Source organism: Tursiops truncatus, chromosome 11 (genome assembly GCF_011762595.2).
Source record: "Tursiops truncatus isolate mTurTru1 chromosome 11, mTurTru1.mat.Y, whole genome shotgun sequence".
In the NCBI taxonomy this organism is placed as follows: Eukaryota; Metazoa; Chordata; class Mammalia; order Artiodactyla; family Delphinidae; genus Tursiops; species Tursiops truncatus.
Window position 1 is genome coordinate 52,945,169 of NC_047044.1, and position 27,559 is coordinate 52,972,727.

The 27,559-nt window shown below is 43.8% G+C and overlaps 1 protein-coding gene across 4 annotated transcripts in view; it reads left to right on the forward strand.

Annotated features, from left to right (window-relative positions):
* Positions 1 to 27,559, forward strand: part of PPM1H (protein phosphatase, Mg2+/Mn2+ dependent 1H) — a 258,738-nt gene that overhangs the window by 120,284 nt on the left and 110,895 nt on the right. For all 4 annotated transcript variants that reach the window (XM_073788424.1, XM_073788425.1, XM_073788426.1 and 1 more), the window contains exons 3-4: positions 876 to 1,220; positions 10,288 to 10,400. In XM_073788424.1, coding sequence (XP_073644525.1) covers positions 876 to 1,220; positions 10,288 to 10,400 — 458 coding nt within the window. The remainder of the gene's footprint in view (positions 1 to 875; positions 1,221 to 10,287; positions 10,401 to 27,559) is intronic.

Below are 27,559 nucleotides of genomic sequence, written 5' to 3' on the forward strand. Positions count from 1 at the left end.
TAGTGGATGTTATATGCACCTTACCTATTTAATCTCAGTATTTAATATCTTATCCCTCTAGCTACACCATAATTGAGCTGCTTTTTTCCCCCCTATAGCTACTAACATCTTAGGCATATGTGATTCAAACATGGTTTTTAAAAGTGTTCATCTTGAAATAGTCTCAGAATCAACCAGCAGGTACAAGATCTGTGGTAGATGAGGGAACATGGGCTGCACGTAGCTTTAGGGTAGGAAGAGGAAGCCAAGATGCTGAGTGACAGCTGGAAAACTGAGGGGAGTAGGAAACATGAAGAGGAGATTTGAATTGACTGCATCTTGTGAAGGGTGGACTAGACTGGGTGTTCAAGGGAAAAACATGTTCCACAAATTCAGGATGTAGACATAAGCAGATGGGGCAATTATCTGAGAGTATAAAAGCCCTATGAGGTGAAAATGGGTCTATTTATCTCCCCTTGAAGAATCTGTAAAAAAGACCTAACTTCTTCCAGAGACTCCAGGTCAAACCTGCTTGGGGGTTGCAGCAGAAGGGAGGTGAGGGGTTAGCTGTTAAAACTGTAAAGACCTACCTGTTTGCATGGAGTTTTACCTTTCACTTCTGCACATCAAATTAAAGTAGATCTCACCCCAACTGAGGGGGTGGTGACTTGGACTCCTGCCCTGGGTGGACAGGCAGGGACCACTTTCTCCCTGGGGTGGTGGTAACATCAGCGATGAATCTGGGGACCCTTCCCTAAGTGTTTTGCTCGGTTTTGACCCCGTTGTTTGCAGACAGACAACCAGATGGATGCGCTGACCCCTGGAGGTGTCACGCCCTCACCCTGGGGCAGTGGCCACTGCGTTTCTCACTCTTCCTTGTCGCCCTCCTCCCGCAGGAATCAGAAGGCGTTTCCTGCCACTACTGGTCGCTGTTTGACGGTCACGCGGGGTCCGGGGCTGCTGTGGTGGCATCCCGCCTGCTGCAGCACCACGTCACGGAGCAGCTGCAGGACATCGTGGAGATCCTGAAGAACTCGGCCGTGCTGCCGCCCACCTGCCTGGGCGAGGAGCCCGACCACACACCCGCGAACAGCCGGACTCTGACCCGCGCGGCCTCGCTCCGCGGGGGGGTGGGCGCCCCCGGCTCCCCCAGCACCCCGCCCACGCGCTTCTTCACCGAGAAGAAGATCCCGCACGAGTGCCTCGTCATCGGGGCTCTTGAAAGCGCATTCAAGGAAATGGTAGGTATCACTGAAGACTCTAGGACAGCAGGGGCCCGGGTGGTCGCTTAAGCCACATACTTGTTTCTTAGAAAGTTCCCTGGAAGGGCATGTCTCTGACCTGTCCACTTGCTGCATGGTCCCCTCCGTCTGCTCCTTTTACAGCAGGGCTTCCATTCTCAAAACAAGTGGGCAGCAAGAGAGTTCTAGCCTCCCGTGCCGGCAAAGGTGTAAAAGAAGATGGAAGCGGGATAGTGAGTGAGGTGATAGGCTTATTAAATGGACGCGTATTGCTTCTCTTTCTGCCAACTCTTAGGGATGCCAGCTGGTAGGATTGAACTTAATTGAAACTGTGAGCTCGGTTGCCATCTGTTTTACACGTATGTACACGAATTCCAGGTGTTTGGGGAAATGGAGCTTTTAGTAAAGTGTTCAGAAGTACGCTTGCTGTACAGATCTAATCTGAGAACAGCTGTTTTCCCATGATTGGCAGTGTGGTTCCCACTGCTTAAAGCAAGTAGGAGCCAGTATCCAAGAATTCTTTGTTTTACTTGGGAACGTGGATTTGTTTGTACATTTAAATTTGAATATATCTGATCAGGGGATTCAGCCTCCCTCCTGAGAACACACTAAGCTGCCCTCCCGGTGTCCCCTGCTTGTCCCTCTGCCCGGTGAGAATGCACATAGAAGGTCTCTTCTGTGCCACCCCCTTGAGCTCACTTATACTGAGGCAACTATTTGGGTTCCAAAGATTTTCTCTCCTGAGCAGCATCCTGTATGCAGATACAGTAGGAGATATGTAGAGATGTTATAAGGACTAGAGTAAGGTGAGTGGGCAGTAGTGTCCTTATAACCTAGAGATTAAAAAGTGATGACAAGCTCTTAGGTAGAGCAGGAGCAGCTAGAAGCATCTCTGCAGAATTGAATGTACACCCCGTGCACATTCCAGGATCTCACGATGTCAGGTTGAGTGCTAATGAGAGGAGAAAAGTAAATAATATTAAAGAGCATCATCTGATTTGTTTACAAGGCAGAGAATTGTTCATATACTCATGCCTCTAATTTGCAGTCTCTCCTCACTTTAGCTCATTTCTTCTTCGGTTCCAACGTTTCTCTCCTTGTCACATATTTACCCTTTTGAGTAGCAGGTGGTTTAAAATGCACCTCCATGTCAGGAGTATCTGGTAGCCTTCAATCCCAAGAAGAACACCAGGAGGCAAGAAAAGATTATTTAGGAAAAAAAGGAATCAAGGTTAGAAAAATGGACTCCTCCTTGGGCTTGGTATAAAAATCTCCCTCTGTCATGGAGGCTCTGATGTGAATAGCTGTTTCTAAACACGGATGCTCAGAAAGCTAAATATTGAATTGAGGTGACAGTTTGACAATGGACCTTCCCCCTAACGGGAGAAGAAGTCAGTTTACATGATAGAAGTGAAAAAAGCAGAAGAAATTTTGGCTTTTTTATTTCCTTCGGTAATTGCTAGTACTATGAGGTGTCTTTTACTTCGCACTGCTGTATTCTCCACTTCATCCACTAGAGGCCAATGTCACATTGAGTCAAGCCTCCACAGCGATCTCAGACTGTTTCTGCCCATTAATGGTGCAGGTTTCCTAGCACCTACTGTACTTGAGAGGCTCATTCAGAAACATACTTAGTAAAGAGCCCCATTCTTGTTTTTTAAATTTTTAATAACTTTTCACTAGCTGATTCATTACCAGAAATCTTTCTTGGACACTTGGTTGCCAGCGAAAAGATCACATCGCTTTCCTGTGTAATTCATTCAATCCATAAATATTGGTTGAGAACTAACTCTAAGCCAGGGCTAGCTGGGAAAAAAGCATGGAAGAAATTAGGCAAAGACAGATATTAAACAGATAAACTATAAATGGGAAGGGCCTCGAGAGAAGAAATGCAGAGTAGGTAGGAATCTGATAAAGAGATGAAGTAGGGTTCCCTGGAGAAGCAGTGCTGTCAGAGAGTAGGGAGAAAGCAGACAGAACGTGGGAGCTGGGAGAGTGCTCTGGGCAGAGACAGCCGTTTGTGTGAAGACCCACATCACGGAGAGAACCCAGATGGGCCGAAGGCAGCGAGCTGACGTCCACCATGGTTAGATGCAGATTCCAAGTGCAGGGATGCTGTAAGGGGACTTGGAGAGGCCATCTGTAACCAGCCTGTGGATGACTTGCTGTGCCGTAATATGGATTTTGGGCCTTAAGCCATTCTGTTGTTTTCTAATCCACCCCACCCTATAGCTTCTTCTTCACACTTAACGTTTTTCCCAGATTGTCTGTCTAGCCCCCAGCATGCCTGCTACCTGGGCTTTGCACCATGTGCTTGGACTTTTTAAGGGAGAATACTCATCATTCCTTGGTTCTCCTGGTTCTTGGCAGTGTGGCCCTGCCTCCTGCACGGCTGGGGACTGAGCCAGCTGATGCCTGTTGGCCCAGAATAGTTATTAATACTGTCCCCTTTTACTCTCAAAAGTGTCCCTGCCTGGATGATGTCATATGTTTACCCTAATTATAGAGATGCTCTAGTTTTTTTCTTTGCTTCATCAGGGACTTCAGGAAAAATCTACTCCAGCGTCACAGAAAAGTGCCTGACTTGGCCATTAAATAGCTTGGGTTGAGCTTCAGAACTTACAACAGAGAAATTATACCGCATACTACGGAAGGCCATTGTCAACTCATAAAAAATACTTTTTCTTTCCACCCTTTCTCGCTATTAGGTTTTGAGAGTCAGCGTTTAAAGGTAAACTTTGGTTTGAAATGCTCAACACACAGCTGATTTCCTTATTCTGTTGGCCTGACCTTGGTGGTTCCTCCTTTAGACCTTTCCGAGGGGAGCAGGTTTGGAATCTCCCGGCCATTCTTAATTTTTTTCCTCACAACAGCCAGCTACTTTCTAACTTTCTAGGTGTTCTTTAGGTATTGCAGGTTTTATGCCATTCTGATCCCCTGTAATAGGAAAACTCAATATTGAATAAGATTCAGTCATTTCAGCTTTGTGGCTCTCTTGCTTTCTCCTGCACTTTCAATCCCTAAAAATTCCCGATGCCTAGCATCTAAGCCTCAAATTTGCCACACTGATGACATATTTGCAGCTCTCCCTCCTGAGATTCAGAATGTAACATAATATCTTTAAAGGCAAAGCTTGCCTTTCGTTTGGGGTTTTGCCTTATTTATGACAGTTCAGCAAAGTAGAATCAGAGGTCTTTCCTCTCTCCCCACCTCCCACCAGTGCCCTTCTCAATTTTATATATATATATATATATATATATATATATATTTTTTTTTTTTTTTGCAGTACGCGGGCCTCTCACTGTTGTGGCCTCTCCCGCTGCGGAGCACAGGCTCCGGACGCACAGGCTCAGCGGCCATGGCTCACGGGCCCAGCCGCTCCGCGGCATGTGGGATCTTCCTGGACCGGGGCACGAGCCCGTGTCCCCTGCATCGGCAGGCGGACTCTCAACCACTGTGCCACCAGGGAAGCCCTCAATTGCTTATATTTTATAACCAGCATTCTTCTAGACACCATGGGGGTCTAGAAGGAAAACATTGGATTTTGTATCTGGGGGTATTTGTCGTCACATTATACGAACACAGAGATAGATAGTATCTCATTTGTTTTAATGTTCTGAGTGACATTAAGTGAAATGTTCATATCTATCTGAAAGAGAAAATGGGATAAAAAGATTCAGAAACACCAGACCAGAATAAATAGTACCTATTTCTAGGAAAAAGTAGGTACCCATCGAAAAATAAAGACTAACAGAAGTGGGGGGGGGGAAACGCTGTGGACCAGAGGAGATGGTAAGTTTCATCAAATACTGTAAGCCTCTTTGAAGGCACTGTTTTTCCTCTTCTCTTTGATCCTGGGGTTGTCTGGCACAGTATGTGGCTTGTGAGGAGGTGACCTCTGACCACGGGCCTCTGATCCATGCTGGCAGAAGTGGGTCTGCCCTGTGGTCCCCTATTGTATCTCATCTTGGATCTCCCTTCGGAGTGAAGGCTGCGTGGCCAGCTCCTCCTGTGTCCACCGTGGAAAATGAACCCTCGCTTCCAAGAGGACCAGGATCTCAGGAACTTTCTGACTGACTTCATTTCTGCTTCCCAACTACACTTTGTAACAATGCCTACTTCTGCAGCTAAGTTTTGTCACCTATGATGTTTAGGTGGTTGCTTGGCTCAAGATGACAGATACGAAGAAGATAAATGTCTTCTAAGTCCTGATGTCAGTCTCCTTCCTACTTCCATACCCTCCAAAAACAGGGGAGTCATGTAAGAAGTCACTTCCATTGTTGGTATAGTTGCAGGAGACCTTTGCCCTCCTAGGAATCAGAAGCAAGTCAGCAGTGATGACCTTTTTTACCTACAGGAATTGAGTTATAGACACAGGCAGGAGGATCTCAAAATTCTGTCCTATTTCCTTTTCAGTGTGGGTATACATTCCTCGCTACAGTGAAGAATGTTTTGGAGGTTTGATTGTTACGAAGGGAGAAAAATGGCAACATTTTAACTTGTAAAACTAGCATACATCTTACTGTCACTGAGTAAATGGTTGGAAATACCACTCAGCTTGGCTTTGTCGGTAAAAACCATATGGTGACACGATGGTGAAAAAGGAGGACGAATGCAAAGCTAATTTATAGTTTATAAATTTTAATGGTTTTGAGAATTAGAATAGTAATGGTAAGTGGACCTGTTGGTCTGTCTGTATTTAAGCTAGAGGCTTTTTGTTTTTGTTTTGTCTTTGTTTTTAGTAGAACAGGAAGTTCTTCCGAGAAGGAATGAGCATGTGATTCCACCAACAGCCAGCAGGTGGCGATATTAGGCAGTGCTGGTTTGTCCCTTCCCCATTGCCTGGCTGACAGATTGGCTTCTCAGAATAAACCGAAATCAGGCCCAGATACTAAAACCATGCAGAATCTTATTATTTGTGACTGACGCTATTAGCAGTGTGCTCATAACCATGTTTTAACCCAGCTAGGGGGAGGTGCCAGGTCCTATTGAAACCACCCAACACTCGCTGCCTTCTGGTGTTTGATATTGCTTTCCTTTTGCGACCTGAAATTGGTAGGAAACAAACAATGATCCTGGAGCTGCGTCATCTGTGGGACTTTAGAACCAAATTACAGTGGTTCCGAAAAATATATTTTCTTTCTTGCAATTCTTTCCTGCTGAATTAGTCTCCTTTCACACACATTCTTTTTTCCCTTCACTGCTCTCATTCTTCCTTGCAACAAAAAGGAGCAAAATACAATCCCAAGTCTTAAAAATTGGATCCATTCTTTGATTTAGAGATAATCCTTGCTTAAATGTAATATTTAGACAGATGCAACACGGGATAAATCAGTCCTGCTAGGTAGAAAGCAGCCTTGAGAGGGACTCTTGATTGAACAGATAAATCAATTATCTTGTTAATGGAATCTTCTGAGTCACTGAAGTTGATCCTTTTAGATCATACTGGAAAAGGAATGATAGTATGTGCATGTGTTTTGCTGGTAATTTATTCTAGACTTATGTCTTGAGGTTCATGGCAGCTAAAATGGGGGAGATACTCCAAATCGGTCTTTGTTTAGCGCAAGCGGTGGGCAGTTTTTCATGATTTCCTTAATCTTTTGAAAAAAGTACCCAAACTTCTTGAGGGATACATTTTTAAATTTTTTTTTTAAATGTAGAGTGTGAGAAGCTTAAGCTAACTGGAAAAGTTAAGAGTTTGAAGAAATTAGGTAGTTAATTCAACAGTAAATATATCTTTATTGACTTCATTTATCATGTTTGATCTGGTAGTAGAAGGACCACCCAGATGGTCCTTTAATGTTCCTTTTAGTACTAAGATTTTGTGAAGCATCTTTTAAAGAGGAGTAGGTGGTGTAGGAAAAAAAATGTGCTATTTTGTCTTCTAGGGAGGGGAGGGGGAAGCAATTATTTTTAGAATATGTTCTAGTTAACACCCAGTTTTAGAAGAAGAAATAAAAGAGCGTATTTTCATGTCAGTGAATCCTACAGGGCGGATGAAGTCTGTGGAAACACATCTTTCAAATCCTTTCACCGTGATCCCAGAGAGCACACATGTAATTAAAGTGTGCGTCTGAGCGCACACGCATATGTCTATTAGCACGCAGAGGCGGGAGGTGATGAAAGCATGAGTCTGTTAGCGAAGTTTCTTGTATAAAAAATAGCTAGACTTTGGTCCACTGTTTATGTGGAAATGTTGCCAAATTTGCATTCCTTATGCTGGGGGAACTGCAGAGGGAAGGTAGGAAAAGATGAAAGAAATGATGAAATCAATTAGAAAAAAATACCGACTCACGCTGTTAATGTCATAACAAGGCATTCAATGGGCAGGCTAACTGGAATGTTTCCCCCTAAATGAAAGGCAAATGTGAACTCTGCTGTAGCAGAAAAATCTTAGTGTCAAACACTCTATCTTGATATTTTTTTAAAAGATGAAATAATTTTATAATCATTTTCTGGCGATGTAAACCATGATAAGTAAGACACCTACAATGCAGAATAAACTTGTTTGTCTTGAGTCCCAGAGGAATTCTTTGACGTGGGCGGCTCTTTCACGTGGACTCTACTTTTTGGATCGCACCAATGGTTTAAGTCTGTCAAGCATCATTCACACTCCAGTCCGTAAGCAGTTGGGTGCTTAAAGGATTTTTACTCAAAACTGCCTTTCATTCAGACTTTAGGTATTCAAACAAATAGTGATTCTGGATGTGAAAGGATAGTTTCTGTAGCTAGAGCAGTTCTTTCCAGTGTATTAAAAATGTTAGTATGGAGTGTGGGCTTTATGTACCAGTTTCTATATTAATTTGATGAAATATATATCTATCATAATATCAACTTTATTTTATTTATTTAAATGCAAAAAAATTGCATAAACCTACCCGCAAACTCCTTTGTGAATAGGGTTGTTGGTTCTGTTTTGATGCACTGTTTGGAGGTTCAACAGACGGAACTTCTGACGTCTTGATGTTTTCTTTCCCGTCTTTCATTTTCTTGTGACGGTCTTTCCCTGCTGACGTGTGTCCCTCCTCCCGTGTCACCCTCCAGCCTCCTGCCATCCCTGCTTGGGTTCTAAGAACCATTCATTCATTCCTGTCAATTGACTGCGTGTTATTAGAAGCCTGGGTTCCTGCTTAATTATTATCTCAGTGAGTGTTTATGCATGTGGTAAGCTTTTCACTTATGAATGGTGGGACACATGTCTCGTGTTAAGGCAGAGGTAAAATGGTGGGGAGATAATTGGAAACCCAGGCGTTTTATCATGTATTTCTTTATTTGCCCATTGAATAGATATTTATTAAATTACGTTTTACTTGGCCCAACGTGGGTGTTGAGGATCTAGCCCTGAGCGAGAAAGGTCTCTGCTCTCAGTCATGGGATCCAGGCTGTGGGGAGAAGCTAGCTGGTCTCCAAAGCCCCTCATCTACGCCGTCTAATTTAATCCTCATGACAGCCCCTTTAAGCTAATTTATACAGAGATTGTACATAAATTTTTAAAATTCAGTGTGGTCTTTGGGGGTGGTCCTCGTGCTTGACCTGTCTGCAGCACTTGATGTTGTCATTCACTCAACCCCTTTTTGGAATTCTTCTTCACCTGCTTCTAAACCATCACGTCCCATATAGTACACTCATTCTTACCCCTCCCGATGGTTCCTCAGCTTCCCCCCCGCCCCGCCTCCACCGGCCCTTAACCTTTACTCAGTTCATTCCCAGTATGTTAGTTTCTCCCAGGTCTTGTCTTCGTACTTTTCCCCTCCTTACATTTTGACCAATACTGTGTTCTTAATCTGTTTTCAAAGCTCGGGCTCTTCTCCTGTTTCCAGCTTCTCCTCGGTGATTTCTCTGACTTTGTGTTACCGCCTCTGGCCTCTGGAGCACGGCAGCTGCCGATAAATGCTGGATTACTGAATTATCTCCGCTTCCCATCAGGAGGCTGGCTGAAGCAGCTGAGTTCTAATTCTGTGGGTTTCTAAGCATCACAAACGGGCCCTGGGTCAGCCGACCGCAGCCTCAGAATCAGCCAGAGCACCGTTTCCTGCTCTTCTGTACCCCACCCTCATCCTTTCTTCCTTGGCCCCAACAATAGATGGCGATGAGAACATTTGCCATTATTTTGGCCAGCATTCGGTTTATTTTCCTAACGACTCTCATTTGTCTGAGGTCAAGGAACCCTGGCTTCTGTCACTGACACAGCGTTTCACACAGACATCTGTCTGGAGGATGATGCATCTCTGTCCACAGGAATGTGGTTCTATTTTTAATTTCCTTGGGGAGACCTCATTAGGTGGCAGGTAATAGATACTAGGCTTTAGAGGAGGAGACCCCGATTGGAATCCAGACTCCAGCAGGGTAAATATGGGCAAGTTCCCCACTTGTCTGCATCTGAACAGTGAGGTGAATGTTACAGTTGTGAGGATGAGATGCGATTCTATATGTAAAGTGCTTCTCGCACTGCCTGACACAGAGGAAGTGCTCACTGACGGCTGGCTGATACTATGCGTGTGTGTCCCTCTTGTGAATTAGTGGCCTTGGGAAGAGGACGTTAGTTCAGAGTTCAGAAGCTTCTATCTTTGATCAGTAAGACGGGGGTGGACTCCTGCCAAGTTGAATTGGGGACACAGTCCTTCAAGTCACCTGTCTCGTCTAGCTGTAAAGGAATTTATTTACTGGAGACTTTGGGGTTAAAAACATTGATCAGGTCCAAGCACTCGACATTATTAGCCTCTCATCTGTTTTCCACAGCAGCTCAGGCTGTCCATACAAAGACTGAATTTTCCGTAAGCCATGATATGTATTAAATACAATTGGTTTAATTCTTCTCATTTTTGTCTGATTAGATCTGTTTGCCTTCCCTTGTTTCCTGTCTCTGGTCCGCACATGGTCTGGTAGGCGACCGTTTTATGCCAGTGTCCTCTCCAGAAATGCTTGTCAGTTGATAGAAAGCCAGTACTAAAGATTTTCTTGTCCCTTCTTCGAGTCGTACTCAGATCTTAGGGCTGTGTCGAGGGAGCAAGGCTAAGACAGTCTTTGTTCCTGTACAGTCCAGTACTAACTTTGTCTTCTTCTCCAGGACCTACAAATCGAACGAGAGAGGAGTTCATATAGTATATCTGGTGGTTGCACAGCCCTCATCGTGATTTGCCTTTTGGGGAAGCTGTACGTAGCAAATGCTGGGGACAGCAGGTAAGCAGATTAGCCCTCTGGTTCTTCCTAAAGTTCAATGCCTTCCTTTAATTTTTTAATCTTTTTAAAAAAGTTAAATGCTTAGAAATAAAATAATCCTGCTTGGGATTAGATATTGAGAAAGATAAGCCTTGTATATCTGGATAAGAGTGCATTTAAGAAGACTCATCAGGAAGGTATTAAAAGATATGGGTGGTCTTCTCCTTACTTGTCTGTAGTAGCAGTTCACGTGTGTGTGTGTGTGTGTGTGTGTGTATATATATATATATATATATATATATATACACACACTTGTGTTTAACCTAAACCAGTAGTGTCCAAATGTTTTTTGACTTCAGAACCTGATTTTCGATGAAAGCTTATTAGCAGGGACATAATATTTGAGAGAGACGAGGAGGGAGGAAAGGGATTTGAATGAAATGGGTGTTTGGAGGGGCCCGGGGAGGACTCTCCAGCTAGTTCGTTTTCTACTCGGTAACTTTGCCCTGTGTCCCCTCCCAGAAGCCCAGGAGTGTCTCCTTTTACGCATGTGCCCCTACAGCCTGCATTTTCCTCTCTTCTGGGTTCAACTGAGAGGAATTTGGGGCAAGAGATGGTGGTTAACCCTTACTTTATCCAGTATTACCAGAAATCAGATAGACTTGTGTTTTAATCTTCTTTTAAATGACTGATATGTGCTCACTTTAGGTATGGCCACATCTGTTATTTAGTCGATATTAAATTAATTTTCACAGACTTTGTGAAAAGTGTTGTAATATGGATTATACATTTCTCCGCCCCTTGAGTAACAAAATACGTTGGCCTTCTAGCAGGACTTTTTGCCAAAGGCCGACTCTATTCTGAAAGCAGTCAAAGTACTGGACTCTAATCGTGATGTCCTCAGAGGATGAGTGATTTCCCTACACGGGCTGTGGTCTAAAGATGCTGTCATGCCTCCAGCTTCTTCCTCTGGGTCACGTGCCTCTTCTCAACATCTCTGCTTGGTCTAGCCCTCCCCTGAGGTCGGACCCTCCCCTTCCCTGACTCCCTCAGGCAATCAGTGAATTCCAGAGAGCAGGAGAGCCTGAGGGAGTTTCCAGTCAACCTAGTTAAGCATCCTCTCCCTGTCTTGCCACTAAAGATTCTGGAGACCAAAGGACTGTGACCTGCCAACGCAGCAGTATTTGGAGTTTGAAGATTTTGGAAGGTCTGTTTATTTTTAAGGTTTATGTGGATTTCTGTTCTGCTGTCTCAGCTTCAATATAAAATTTTTCCAAGTAAGTGGAAGTGAGTATAAGATGCCATGTTTATTTCATGGCTTCTATTCCCTAGTGGTCCTGGCAGGAGACAGACTCCAACTCACATGTATCAACTGAATGAAGGAGTGAAAGGGGACCGGCTAGGAGCACTGAGACCAGGAGGGCATTGAAGCCCCCTAGGCCTGCAGGGTCCAGGGAGGAAATGCTACAGCTAAGCCCAGGAGAGGGGGCCACAGATGAGGGCCCCTAGGCAGGGGCCACAGGAGAGAATGGGAGGAAATACTCCGACCACTTCTTCCTATCCCGCTTTCTCCTACCAGGGCCTCCCATTGGATGAGCCTGGCTGGAATGAGGGTCAGAGAGGTTGGTCAGCCAGGGCACAGACACAGGCCAAGATTGCATCTCCAGGGTGAGGGGCAAGCGGAAAATCACCAGCACATCTGCTGCCCCTCGTGCCCTCCCCAGGGTTGGAGCATCTTGAAAATAGGAATCGTCATCTCCCAGGGCCTTGTAAGGTACACACTGAGGAGCTGGCCTCTGAGCCCTTGTTCACTTCTGGATCTTGAGTTTGCTGGAGACAGATGTGCAAGTCGGGATGATTCCTTTCTGTTCTGTGTAAAACCGAATCGATGATACAGCTTTTTGCACTCATATTCACCTTTAGTCTTGATGTCTGGTTCCGTGTTTTTCGAAAAGAGTTTGCTTCCCTGGCCCTTCCAGTGATGAGGGTAGTGACCGAGTGCTTTGTTCCCGCCCCTCGTCCCAGGGAAGCATCTTTCACCAGAGGACCCCAGGCTCGGAAGGTAACCCAACTTCCATGCCCAGAAATATCTTTATGTTGGATTATGCCTTTCAGAGAAGCAGCTCCTCCCCAACGCCCTGTCCACGTTTTTGAGCACAGTTTCCTTCAAAGCTCTGAGCTCCCTGACAGAGCTGCTTCCCCAGCCAGCCAGGGCTTCAGCCCTACTTCCCAGAAGCTCAGTGCCCTGTTCAGGACCTTGCGTCCCACCCCACCCCCTTTTAAGTGCCAGTGTCTAGGCCAGATCTTGATTTCCTCATCTATAAAAATGGTGATATTGGACTAAGTATTAATTTCTAAACATTCTGGCATTCTAAAGATTGTCACTATGAGGTGTGACACTTTGAGAAAGTAAAGTGGTGCTCTAAAGGTTGATCTTTTGGTTATTTTATCTTTCTTAGAGTCAGTTTTTGAAATTGTCAAGTAACTGAAGTCTTATGTTTCTAACTGTCCACAGAAGTATGATGTTTTACATGCTATTCCTAATTTGAAAAGCTTAACAGGTGCTCTTGTCCTTATTAAAGCTGTAAAGCACACCCCCCTCCCCACCAACTACACAAATTATTTTATGAGAAAACAGCATCTCTAGAACCTAATCAGCTTAATTACATTTGTAGTATTCTGGCCCCAGTATCCAGATATGAATTTGGGGTTTTACGGCTGACGGGTTGGGTTTGCTGTTCACTTATGGGTCATATGTTATGTAGAAACGTAAGAGCAATATGAGTTTGTATTGTATGCTCTGTCCAAAAACTTGTAGGACGCTTATTAGTTAGTGTATTTTCAGCTCTTGTATAAACAATACATATTTGATATCACCTTATGTAGGATCACTGCCTAGTTTATATACTAATAACATAGGTGTTTGTGTTTACAAATATATTCAGTTCTTCCCAAGAAACAGCAGCTAAGTGATTTTTTTATCAGACCTACGTAAATGTAGGTCCATTATGACTTATGGACAAGTAGTCGTGAATCCAAGGGCTCAGTTTAAACAAATGGTCAGGCCAACAGAGAATTCTGACAACAGAGCCCTGATTAACTGCTAATTTTTTCTTCTTTACTGTCAGATATTGGCTTGCCCATCTGTTTGCTTTAAATCTTGACAGTTTTGAGAGTGAAGCGAATCTTTGTCATAGGATCACTACCCCATAATTATTTACACTTAGGAAAAAGAACCTTTGCACTGGTTGATTTGGAAACTACTGGTGGTCAGGAACTGTTTTGTTTTTTTTTTTTTAATTTTTATTGTTTTATATACAGCAGGCTCTTATTAGTTATCCATTTTATACATATCAGTGTATATATGTCAATCCCAAACTCCCAGTTCATCCCCCCCCACCCCCCGCCACTTGCCCCCACTTGGTGTCCATACGTTTGTTCTCTACAACTGTGTCTCTATTTCTGCCCTGCAAACCAGTTCATCTGTACCACTTTTCTAGGTTCCACATATATGCGTTAATATACGATACTTGTTTTTCTCTTTCTAACTTACTTTCACTTTGTATGACAGTCTCTAGATGCACCCATATCTCTACAAATGACCCAATTTCATTCCTTTCTATGGCTGAGTAATATTCCTTTATATATATGTACCACACCTTCTTTATCCATTCATCTGTCGATGGGCATTTAGGTTGCTTCCATGTCCTGGCTATTGTAAGTAGTGCTGCAATGAACATTGATGTGCATGTGTCTTTTTGAATTATGGTTTTCTCTGGGCATATGCCGAGTAGTGGGATTGCTGGGTCATATGGTAATTCTATTTTTAGTATTTTAAGGACCCTCCATACTGTCCTCCATAGTGGCTGTATCAATTTACATTCCCACCAACAGTGCAAGAGGGTTCCCTTTTCTCCACACCTTCTCCAGCATTTGTTTGTTTGTAGATTTTCTGATGATGCCCATTCTAACTGGTGTGAGGTGCTACCTCATTGTAGTTTTGATTTGCATTTCTCTAATAATGAGTGATGTTGAGCAGCTTTTCACGTGCTTCTTGGCCATCTGTATGTCTTCTTTGGAGAAATGTCTATTTAGGTTCTTCTGCCCATTTTTGGATTTGGTTGTTTGTTTTCTTAATGTTGAGCTGCATGCACTGTTTATATATTTTGGGAATTAATCCTTTGTCCGTTGATTCGTTTGCGAATATTTTCTCCCATCTGAGGGTTGTCTTTTCGTCTTGTTTGTAGTTTGCTTTGCAAAAGCTTTTAAGTTTCATTAGGTCCCATTTGTTTATTTTTGTTTTCATTTCCATTACTCTAGGAGGTGGACCAAAAAGATCTTGCTGTGATTTATGTCAAAGAGTGTTCTTCCTTTGTTTTCCTCTAAGAGTTTTATAGTGTCCAGTCTTACATTTAGGTCTCTAATCCATTTGGAGCTTATTTTTATGTATGGTGTTAGGGAGTGTTCTAATTGCATTCTTTTGCATGTAGCTGTTCAGTTTTCCCAGCACCACTTATTGAAGAGACTATCCTTTCTCCATTGTATATCCTTGCCTCCTTTGTCATAGATTAGTTGACCATAGGTGCATGGGCTTATCTCTGGGCTTTCTATCCTATTCCATTGATCTGTATTTCTGTTTTTTGTGCCAGTACCATATTGTCTTGATTACTGTAGCTTTGTAGTATAGTCTGAAGTCAGGGAGTCTGATTCCTACAGCTCCGTTTTTTTTCCCTCAAGACTGCTTTGGCTATTCGGGGTCTTTTGTGTCTCCATACAAATTTTAAGATTTTTTTCTTCTAGTTCTGTAAAAAAGGCCACTGGTAATTTGATAGGGGATTGCATTGAATCTTTAGATTGCTTTGGGTAGTATAGTCATTTTCACAGTATTGATTCTTCCAATCCAAGAGCATGATATAGCTCTCCATCTGTTTGTATCATCTTTAATTTCTTTCATCAGTGTCTTACAGTTTTCTACATACGGGTCTTTTGTCTCCCTAGGTAGGTTTATTCCTAGGTATTTTATTCTTTTTGTTGCAGTGGTAAATGGGGTTCTTTCCTTAACTCCTCTTTCAGATTTTTCATCATCACTGTATAGGAATGCAAGAGATTTCTGTGCATTAATTTTGTATCCTGCTACTTTACCAAATTCATTGATTCGCTCTAGTAGATTTCTGGTGGCATCTTAGGATTATCTATGTATAGTATCATGCCATCTGCAAACAGTCACAGTTTTTACTTCTTCTTTTCCAATTTGTGTTCCTTTTTCTTCTCTGACTGCTGTGGCTAGGACTTCCAAAACTATGTTGAATGAGAGTGGCGAGAATGGACGTCTTTGTCTTGTTCCTGATCTTAGAGGAAATGCTTTCAGTTTTTCACCATTGAGTATGATATTTACTGTGGGTTTGTCGTATATAGCTTTTATTATGTTGAGGTAGGTTCCCTCTGTGCCCACTTTCTGGAGAGTTTTTATCGTAAATTGGTGTTGAATTTTGTCAAAAGCTTTTTCTGCATCTATTCAGATGATCGTATAGTTTTTATTCTTCAATTTGTTAATATGGTGTATCACATTGATTGATTTGTGTATATTGAAGAATCCTTGCATCCCTGGGATAAATCCCACTTGATCATGGTGTATGATCCTTTTAATGTGTTGTTGGATTCTGTTGGCTAGTATTTTGTTGAGGATTTTTGCATCTATGTTCATCAGTGATATTGGTCTGTAATTTTCTTTTTTTGTAGTATCTTTATCAGGTTTTGCTATCAGGGTGATGGTGGCCTCATAGAATGAGTTTGGGAGTGTTCCTTCCTCTGCAGTTTTTTGGAAGAGTTTGAGAAGATGTGTGTTAGCTCCTCTCTAAATGTTTTATAGAATTCACCTGTGAAGCTATCTGGTCCTGGCCTTTTGTTTGTTGGAAGATTTTTAATTACAGTTTCAGTTTCATTACTTGTGATTGATCTGTTCATATTTTCTATTTCTTCCTGGTTCACTCTTGGAAGGTTATACCTTTCTAAGAATTTCTCCATTTCTTCCAGGTTGTCCATTTTATTGGCATAGAGTTGCTTGTAGTAGCCTCTTAGGACGCTTTGTATTTCTGTGGTGTCTGTTGTAAGTTCTCCATTTTCATTTCTAATTCTATTGATTTAAGTCCTCTCCCTCCTTCTGTTGATGAGTCTAGGTAATGGTTTATCAGTTTTGTTTATCTTCTCAAAGAACCAGCTTTTAGTTTTATTGATCTTTGCTATTGTTTTCTTTGTTTCTATTTCATTTATTTCTGCTCTGATCTTTATGATCTCTTTCCTTCTGCTAACTTTGGGTTTTTGTTCTTCTTTCTCTAGTTCCTTTAGGTGTAAGGTTAGATTGTTTATTTGAGAGTTTTCTTGTTTCTTGAGGTAGCATTGTATTGCTATAAACTTCCCTCTTAGAACTGCTTTTGCTGCATCCCATAGGTTTTGGATCATTGTGTTTTCATTGTCATTTGTCTCTAGGTCTTTTTTGATTTCCTCTTTGATTTCTTCAGTGATCTCTTGGTTATTTAGTAATGTATTGTTAGCCTCCATGTGTTTGTGTGTTTTGCATGTTTTTCCCTGTAATTGATTTCTAATCTCATTGCATTGCGGTCAGAAAAGATACTTGATATGATTTCAGTTTTCTTAAATTTACTGAGGCTTGATTTGTGACCCAAGATGTGATCTGTCCTGGAGAATGTTCTGTGCACACTTGAGAAGAAAATGTAATCTGCTGTTTTTGGATGGAATGTCCTATAAATATCAATTAAATCTTTCTGGTCTATTTTGTCATTTAAAGCTTGTGTTTCCTTATTAATTTTCTGTTTTGATGATCTGTCCATTGGTGTAAGGGAGGTGTTAAAGTCCCCCACTATTATTGTGTTACTGTCGATTTTCTCCTTTATAGCTGTTAGCAGTTGCCTTATGTATTGAGGTGTTCCTATGTTGGGTGCATATATATTTAAAATTGTTATATCTTCTTCTTGGATTGATCCCTTGAACATTTTGTAGTGTCCTTCCTTGTCTCTTGTAACATTCTTTATTTTAAAGTCTATTTTATCTGATATGAGTATTGCTACTCCAGCTTTCTTTTGATTTCCATTTGCATGGAATATCTTTTTCCATCCCCTCACTTTCAGTCTGTATGTGTCCCTAGGTCTGATGTGAGTCTCTTGTAGACAGCATATATATGGGTGTTGTTTTTGTATGTATTCAGTGAGCCATTGTCCTTTGGTTGGAGCATTTAATCCATTCATGTTTAAGGTAATTATCGATATATATGTTCCTATTACCATTTTCTTAATTGTTATGGGTTTGTTTTTGTAGATCTTTTTCTCCTCTTGTGTTTCCCACTTAGAGAAGTTCCTTTAGCATTTATTGTAGAGCTGGTTTGGTGGTGCTGAATTCTCTTAGCTTTTGCTTGTCTGTAAACTTTTGATTTCTCCATCGAATCTGAATGTGATCCTTGCCAGGTAGAGTAATCTTGGTTGTAGGTTCTTCCCTTTCATCACTTTAAATATGTCATGCCACTCCGTTCTGGCATGTAGAGTTTCTGGTGAGAAATCAGCTGTTAACCTTCTGGGAGTTCACTTGTGTGTTATTTGTCGTTTTTCCCTTGTTGCTTTCAGTAATTTTTCGTTGTCTTTAATTTTTGTCAGTTTGATTACTGTGTGTTTTGGTGTTGGTTGTTTGGTTGTTTGGCCTGAGGTGACCCAACACTGGAGCCTACCCAGGCTCTTTGGTGGGCTAATGGCAGACTCTGGGAGGGCTCACACCAAGGAGTACTTCTCAGAACTTCTGCTGCCAGTGTCCTTGTCCTCACGGTGAGACACAGCCACCACCTGGCTCTGCAGGAGACCCTCCAACACTAACAGGTGGGTCTGGTTCAGTCTCCCCTGAGGTCACTGCTCCTTCCCCTGGGTCCTGATGTGCACACTACTTTGTGTGTGCCCTCCAAGAGTGGAGTCTCTGTTTCCCTCAGTTCTGTCAAAGTCCTGCAATGAAATCCCGCTAGCCTTCAAAGTCTGATTCTCTAGGAATTCCTCCTCCCGTTGCCGGACCCCCAGGTTGGAAAGCCTGACGTGGGGCTCAGAACCTTCACTCCAGTGGGTGGACTTCTGTGATATAAGTGTTCTCCAGTTTGTGAGTCACCCACCCAGCAGTTATGGGATTTGATTTTATTGTGATTGCACCCCTCCTACTGTCTCATTGTGGCTTCTCCTTTGTCTTTGGATGTGGGGTATCTTTTTTGGTGAGTTCCAGTGTCTTCCTGTCGATGATCCTTCAGCAGTTAGCTGTGATTCTGGTGCTCTCTCAAAAGGGAGTGAGAGCACGTCCTTCTATTCCACCATCTTGAACCAATCTCGGAACTGTTTTTTAAGCTGCTTCATGAGCTGTGAGTCATCTGATTTACCATCAGGGGCACGTGTGCTTGGGGGTTGTCTTCACAAGAAGCTTCCTGATGGTCTATGTGGCTTACTGAGTCAAGGACCACCCTCGGTGTGGGATGGTCCATAGTGATGCCAGGTGGTACGGCCTGGGACAGCCTTGCCCTCCCTTCCGCAACTGAGGTAACCAGCCACAGAGGGTCATGAGAGAACTACTTCATGCAGCCAGTTGCTTTATTTTTCCCAGTCGAAAGCAGCCAACTCAACACCTAGGGGATCATAAGGGACTAGGCAAGAAGCAGATGGTGGGCGGCTTTTTCACTTCAAGCAAAAATGAACTGGTGGCATGCAGATGTCCTGCAGCACAGTGTGTAAACTGTCACCCGTTGTATTTGAGTCATCCACTCCTTCAGGCCCTGAGTGATTCTTCAGTTTAAGAAGGTGCTTTGACTGCATTTTGGAAGATAATTTCATTTTATTTCTGGAGCGCTAAGGCACTGAGGAGGCAAAGCCATTACCACTTATTTCAAACAGTGTCTAAAGGTTTGGCAACTGAGACTAGGTGAACTCCTTTAGAGTAAAGAAGACCATTTAAGATTTGTTAAGTTCATGATTCCGCTCTTGGCAGATTGAAGTAACAGCAGCGATAAGACAGATAATAAGTTTTAGGTACATGTTAAATACTCTAGAAGACAATCATATTTAGTTCTCTCAGCAATTTAGTGAGAAGTAGGCATTGTTCATATCAGGTAAATGTACTGAAGCACATTGAGGTGAAGGGATTTGCCCAAGGTCCCACAGCTACTAAGGAACAGGGCTGACATCCGTCTCACGAATGAAAGTCAGAGCACCAAGTTCTCAGTCAATGCCCTGTACACTGGGATGTCCCATCCATGCTAAGACTCACGCGGTGTTTTTGTTTTTCACATTTGAATGTCTCCAAAATGAACAGTTTCTAACTAACATTTTTTCTTTACTGTTTGCATGTAAAGTAATGACATACCTTATGATCAATGGCATCTTTAATCTCACATAAAATGGTTTATGGGGTGTAGTTGAGGGGATGATTGCATTTAGAAGCTATTTTAAATGCACTCCAGTCGTGAAGCATGTAAGCATTGGGTGGTCCAATTTATTCATTTATGATATAGGCAATGCCCCTTCCTCAAACTGAGGGCTGCCATTCCGTTCCAAAGGTCCCAGGGTTCTCTGAGAACATGTTAAATTTTGCATTTTCATTTTGATGGTAATCAGAATAACATGAGCATTTTCTGGATCTTCTGGAATTCTGTCTTACAAATGATAACTGCCATGAATTCGGACCCCCATTTTGTCTTGCTTACCATTTCTCTGTCAGCCAAGGGTATGTAGACTTTTTCAAGATGAGTGACAGGAGTCCATGGAATACAGGGCCATCTTTTTGAGGATTCTCCTAGGAAAAGGCTGCAAAGGTTGAATGTGTCTGTGAAGCAGCTCTGTATAAAAAGCGGTCCACAGATCATCCTTGAAACAAAGCCAGTACTACCAGCCAGGATGGTTTTCTTTTATTTCACTTTTCCTCGTTTTCAGTTTTTCAGAATTTACCCTCATGTAAGTTAAAGCTTTCCATATGCATTCACAGGTGAATTCCTCTGGCCAAGTCTGAATTTTCTTGGGGATAGGAGCTAGGTATTAAACAAGACTTACACTTCTAGATTGAAAACCAATTACACATCTCACACTTCGCCCCTTTACTAGTGGTAAGATAATGAAACTGTGTAACTGCTTCCAACCCAAGGAAATGCAAAAAAACTGTTCATTCCTTTTTATGAGCGTGGATATCAGTGGCCAGCAGAGAACCTTTCTGAACCTGCTTATTGCTAACAAGGGGTTCATCTGTCCACACCTGCCAGGGAGCTGTTTCTTTGATAGTAGCCTTCCTCTGAGTTCAGAATAGATTTCATCTTCCTCCATCGACTACATTAAGTTCACCACAACTCTCACTTTCTTTGACAAATGTCTGAAAAATGGAACAGAAAGAAACCGTAATTTACGACCATTCTCTACTATGAAAGTTGAGGTGTTGTTTGGCCCTTTTTTCATGTACCCCCACCCTGCCCATCTTTTTAGTATATATTTACATGATCCCTTAGCTCTACCCGTAACCTGCAGAAGCGACTAGCAGAAAGAAAATATTGCTATCAGATGATCACAGATATGTGCAAAGACGTGGAGACCACGTGATGGCTCAAAACAGTCTTTACTTTTCCTATCAAGCCACTCGCTGTCAACGCAGAGGGCACTATAGAGGCCCTTCTCTCTCTGGATTTCCTCCTTTTCTCTTCCCCTTGGATTTTTTTCAACCTTCTTTCTGACACCCCTTGCCCTAAATCAGTGGTTCTCAAAGTGTGGTCCCCAAACCAGCAGCAGTAGCAACTGTTAAAAAAGTAAATTTTTGTTAGAAAAGCAAATCCTAGGGCTCTACCCCTGACCTACTAGATTAGAAACCCAGGGATGGGACCCAGCGCTCTGTGTTAGAGCAACCCTCCAGGTGATTTTGCTGTATGGAAGAACCACTGCTTTAAAGTCTGAGGAGCCAGGAAGGAGCCAATCTGTCCTCAGGGTATAAAAATCATAGCTGTTCCTAGCCTGAGCCTAAAGCATCAAACTTCGAACACTGTCAAGCATCTATCGGCCTCCACTGCAGCCACATACCACACGCAGGGGAGCTTCTATGGCGATGTTTCCGCCCCAGTGCTATCCCACCCAGGTGGAGGGGCCCCGCCTGCACCACTGTCAGCTGTCTGCAGATTCCTTCTTGCCATCCTCATATTATAGAACGTAGGTCCATTTCTTCGAAAAGTGGGATCTGGGGTAAGGATTTCTTGCATGATCTAGCTCTTCATCTCAGACGCCCGCTGACTGCTGGGAGGTTCTGAAGCCCCCATCCCACTGTGCAGCAGGCTATAGCTCCCTTATCTGAAATGGGTCACATGTGCTCCTGTGTGGACTTTTGGTCCCTTGTTGGGCCCCTGGGAGAGTGTAGTTCTGGCTGTGGTTCCCTATCCCAACCAAGTATGCTCTTAACAACCCCCCTTTGCTCCAAGCCCACTGAGGGGCTGGGCTGGGGAGTCTCATGGACTTGGTGGAAATGGAGTCTTTGCACTTAACAAGCATTGGCATGAGATGATTGTGGTCAAGATAGTGACCTTATCTATCCCTGGCTGCTAAGATAGGAAACAGTGGCTCAGTGACAGGAAGGAACTTTCTAGTGGAGAGCCCCAAGGCTTTATCTGTGGGCCATTCTAGCCTACACCAAAATTTTCAACACCTAACCATCTAATTTGCTGATGATGTAAAACCAAGAAAGATGAACTAGCAAGATTCAAAAATACCTTTAGTGCCTGGGAAGGTGAACTAAACCTAACCGGGGGAAGTTTAACCACAGTCAAGGTAAAGTGTAACATCTGTTTAGAACCTAATGTAATCATAGGCTGCAGCATTTGCAGTATAAAGCAAATAATAACTAATGGTTTTGGTTGGCTTACTTTGTCCTAAGCACTGTTTCTAGTTTCTAGGGCTTTACCTGAATAACCTAACTCATCCTCACACCAACCCTGTGGGGGAAGTACTCTTATTAGTCTCATCTTACACATGAAGTTCCTCTCTAGGTGACACAGTTCAGCCGGGGCATGAATGGGCAGTAGCCCTCCAAAGAGAAGCCTGAGTGGTGAAGGGGTTTGGAACCATGTTGGGAGGAGTGAGAAAAACTCAAACAAATGAACACACATTGTAAATCAACTATACTTCAGTAAAATCGAAAAAAAAGAAAAATCAAGCAAAACTCAAACCATCTAGAGTGTGTTCAGCCATGTGAAAAGATAACTTGTGTTGCTGTGAAAGAGATCCTTAGGTATTTGTCAGATATGGGGGGGAGTGGTAAGGCTTGCTCTCCGTGAGTCTGGGACAGAGGTGACAGCCACAGGAGGACAGGGTGGTGGTTAAGAGCAGGCTGCCTGGGTTGAATCTTGGCTCTACTACTTCTGGTTGTACATGATCTTGGCCAATCTCATGTTTCCTTTGCCTCAGTTTTGTCATCTGTAAATGAAGATGGTGAGAGTATCCACTTCCCAGGTGAGGATTAGATGAGCAGGTGAGCGGAAGGCTCTTAGCACAGGGCCGGGGCCGCAGTAACCGCTCATTGTAACGCTGAACTGCTGTTATCGTTATTGTACTTAATACGAGCTCAGCGAGAGCTGTCCAGAGAGGCAGTGAGCTGACACAGAAAACAGTAGGTTCTCTCTTAGAAAAGTATTTGTGCTCACGGTATAACTACCTGGCAAGGATGTGGGACTAAATAATTTGATTTTTCATGGTCCCCATTAAGCACTAGGTTTCTTTGACTTTAGGAGTATCTAAAAAATACTGTGACTGTTTTCATATTTCCTTCTTTTTATAAGAGTTTAATCTCATGCTTTGTATAAGGAAAGGTACAAATATTTCCTGCCGTATGATGGGCTATCTGGTAGGCTGAGTGCGGAAACAATAGGCCCTCAAATTCACTGGCCTAGAAAAGCAGTGGCTTTGTCTCTTTCAGGCATGCAGGCCCCTAGGATGAAGGAGGTCTGTCATCTTTACACTTGGCTTCCAAGGTCACTGGGGGCATCTCCCCAGCAAGAGCATGGAGGGACCCCTCAGGAAAGGTTTTAATGGCCCCGGCCTAGAAGAGGCACACATCACATCTGCATGCTTCCCGCTGGCTAGAATTCAGGTTCATGGCCATCCTGAGAAACAAGACTCCTGGGAAATGTAGTAGTCTATAAATTACGTCTTCAGGCCCAAGGGAATTTTTTTTGATCAACATTTTGGAAGTTTCAGCCACCACTGGGCATTGAGAAGGGAACTCACATTAGGTTTAATAAGTGATGGTGTCTTTATTCATCGCTATTACTTTTTTTCCCCATGGACCTGATGAAGCGTGGATGTCATCTTTAAAGCCCCCAAACCAATGATCTCTTTTGTTACTTTAATTCTGTCATTGTCAGTTTTAAAAGAGCTGCAGTAAGTTCAGCTTCAATTGTCAGGCAGTGAAGAAATAGCTGTCTCACTAAGATCCGCTTTCATCTTGCAGAAGAACACATTTGAATCATAAAAAAGCCTACAAGTAAACGGCATACCAAATATTTGTCTTTAGAAAGTTCATCATAGAAAGCAGTACTCATTTCATGCTAAAGAAGAAAGGTTGTATTAAGCAGGTAGGATATGACTGTAGTGCTGTCTTAACACCTTCTTAAGGTGTCTTAACACCTTAACACCTTAAACCTTCAAGTTTATTTATGTTAAACTTGTCCAATTCATTGTGTGTGTATTATACAGTCAGAGACCCAAAGTAATGCAGTGTGAAGGGTAAGTGCAGGTGTTGGGATAAGCCCTCAGCTTTAATGAGTGGAGGCTGCCTTGGGTTAAAGGGGGAAACTAGCACACGTGGGATTATGTTCTTTGACTTCAAGAATGACAATGACGTGAGGGTACTTCACAGGTCAAAATCCGTTGCTACGGAGCTATGCAGGTGGACCCACTTGCTTTATTATTCCATGGGGTCACTGTCGAGGTCGTGAATAGTGCTTGAAAACTTGGTTGGCGATGGGGTCATTTGTAGTACGGATGTTTGTAGTGGGACACTACTCGTTTTTGTTAACTGTGAGCCTCATTGAACTGTTATCAGTAGGAAATGGTATATGTACGTCTTTCATGTGTCGTGACAGGGTGTTTCTATTCACTGAGCAGTCCCTCTTGGGGTGCAGTGTATGGTTATCTGGTAGTTAGTTGGCTCCGGGGAGTTCACTGGACAAGATGGGCATTTAACCTTCAACTTTGCCCTCGCTTGTGTGAGCAGGTCCACAGACTCCCCAGGACCAAAGGTGATTTGGCTGTTAGTGGCGGGAAGGGAGGAAGGGAGGTGTCATCCCCTGGAAGAGAGCTGGTGTTGTGGCGATACCGCATGGTGAAGTGGGATGAGCCTGGGATACTGGGGTTTACAAGAGCCAGACCTCACCTTTCGGACAACATCTCAGCTTTCCTGCTGTGGAAGGGGCTGGTTCCAACTCTTCAGGACCCCATGCAGGTCAGAGATACCGTGTGTAAGGCACAGGGACCGAGTACGGCAGGTGGGCATTCCTTCATTCACCAGATCTGTGTGGAGTCCCCACCTCTTCGTGGTGCCTGCACTGTCGTAGGCATAAACAAAACCCCCTGCCCTCATGGGGCTTACAGACTCGTCGGCAAAACAGGTAGTAAGCAAGGCGAATAGTGAAATGTTGAGTACGCTAGATGGTGATGATTGCTAGAGAGAAAAAATAGGACAAGAGAAGGGCTCAGTAGTTACAGGCGGGGTTGTAGTTTCAGATGGGAAACCAGTGAAAGCATCACTGAGGAAAAGGCTTTTGAGTAAAGGTCTGAAGGAGGTAAGGCACGAGCTGAGCAGATATTGGGGGAATGCGTGCTGGCAGACGAAATAGCAAAGGCCTTTGAGCCAGGAATGTGCCTTTTAGTAGATGAGGATGGGAGAGAAATGTACAGAGTAAGAGACGGGTAGGGGTGAAGCAGGGAGGTGCCGGCAGGGCCCAGGCACTGTCAACGAACCCGGTTTCTAGTTTGACTCTTCAAGTAACTGAGCCATTTCCCTGGCTCTAGTGTTTTGGGTTTTTTTTGCAGTACGCGGGCCTCTCACTGTTGTGGCCTCTCCTGTTGCGGAGCACAGGCTCCGGACGCGCAGGCTCACCGGCCATGGCTCACGGGCCCAGCCGCTCCGCGGCATGTGGGATCTTCCCGAACCGGGGCATGAACCCGTGTCCCCTGCATCGGCAGGTGGACTCGCAACCACTGCACCACCAGGGAAGCCCTCCCTGGCTCTAGTTTTAAAACCTTCATTCCATCTTGCACATGAAACCCTAAGTCATTCTGTAAATTCATAAACAGTTGAATCTACGCAAGGCCTTAAAGACTGTCTTCTAGAGTGGTATATACACTTTTGTAAAAAAGCAATGGAACCGTTGTGTGTCTGTTTTCTAGTAGAATCTCATGCACATTCCCAATTTATAAAAACAGCTAAAGGTGGGAGCCATTCCAATCGACGTCTGGGACCAGGTTGAGCGCCTACACTGGCTCCTCTTTCCCAAGGTGGTGCTCGGGGCTGCTCTGTGGGACACGAAAGCCACCTAAACGTGGTCTGAAGGTTGGTGACCTGGACCAGAAATGCCAGACTTGCTTGCACATCAGAATCACCTGGGGAATTTTTCCACTTTTTTATTTGCTCTGTTTTCAACATTTTATTGTGAAAATTTAAAAACACACAGAAAAGTTGAGAGTCTCACGGTGCACTCCTGTATCCCTACTACTTAAATTCTGCAATTGCCGTAATCACATTTTAATCACATATATGTGTATCTCCCTGTCTCTCTGTCGATCCAATGCCGAGAGTACATGGACCCAATCCGTGTACCCACGTGGGAGATTTATTTATTTGTTTGTTTTTTAATAAAAATGGTCAGTCCTCTATTTTCAGGCTTACTGAACCAGAATCACTGAAGGTGGGGCTGGGAGTCTTTATTTTAAAAGCACTCCAGGGCTTCCCTGGTGGCGCAGTGGTTGAGAGTCCGCCTGCAGATGCAGGGGACGCGGGTTCGTGCCCCGGTCCGGGAGAATCCCACATGCCGCGGAGTGGCTGGGCCCGTGAGCCATGGCCGCTGAGCCTGCGCGTCTGGAGCCTGTGCTCCGCAACGGGAGAGGCCACAACAGTGAGAGGCCCGCGTACCGCAAAAAAAAAAAAAAAGCACTCCAGGTGATTCTGGTGTGACCACTCTGGGAACCACTGGTCTAGTCAAAATCTTCTTTTTTGCTGGTAAGGAAAATGAGGCCCAGACAAGTTGCCCTTCTCAAGTTCCCACAGGTAGCTGGCAGCAGGGATAGAATTAGAACCCAGGTTTTGTGGGACCCCACCTCTTCCCTTCCAAGATTCTTTTTAGTTTCTACTCAGCAAGATCAGCCCTTTCTAAAATCAAATAATACTCCTGCCCTACTATTCCTCTCCATTAGCAGTTTGCTGAGCCACTAGCTATCTTAGGGAGTTGTGAAGATTACTTCGTTTTCTTGTTGGTTGAAATTTTCAAGCATTATTGAGATGAAAGAGCACAAGTGTCCCGTGTCGCCCTGGGTTGCTTCAGTGAGGCAGTAGGAGAGAGAGCGCTGGGCTGGGAGCCCAGAGGCAGGAAGAGAAGCTCCAGCCCTTTCCCAGAGTGTGGAATGGTTGAAAATTCACATGACTCTCAGAGCCTCAGCTCCCTGCTTTGAAAACAAGCCGTTAAAAAGATCTTGTTAACTGATCTCAGAGGTGTCTTCCAGCTCTGAAATCTGTGACCGTTAAATTAACATCCAGCCAGCGCCTGACCTGGCCAGTCAGCTCCCTGTACCCCTGAGGCCCTGATCCATTTTCCCCCTGTCTTGTTGGCTTAGATGCCAGAAGACAGATGAGACGACTCAAAGAAGCTTTTCACTTGCCACCTCTGCCAGCCCTGACGGGAACCCTGAGAACAGTCCTGCAGGGGTCCTCCCAGATCCCGGGCTCCTGGTAGCTTTGAGACTGTCCAGTGCTGACCTCCACGTCCTTCAGGCCCTCAGAGGCCCTGATTCCTGGGTCTAGCGCCATGTCTGCCACCCGGATATTAACACTGAGCATTTCTCAAAGCTTAACTTGCCTCTTACTCTGAACTAGCAGCTCACAGCCTAGCGGCAGCCTGTGAACCTAAACAG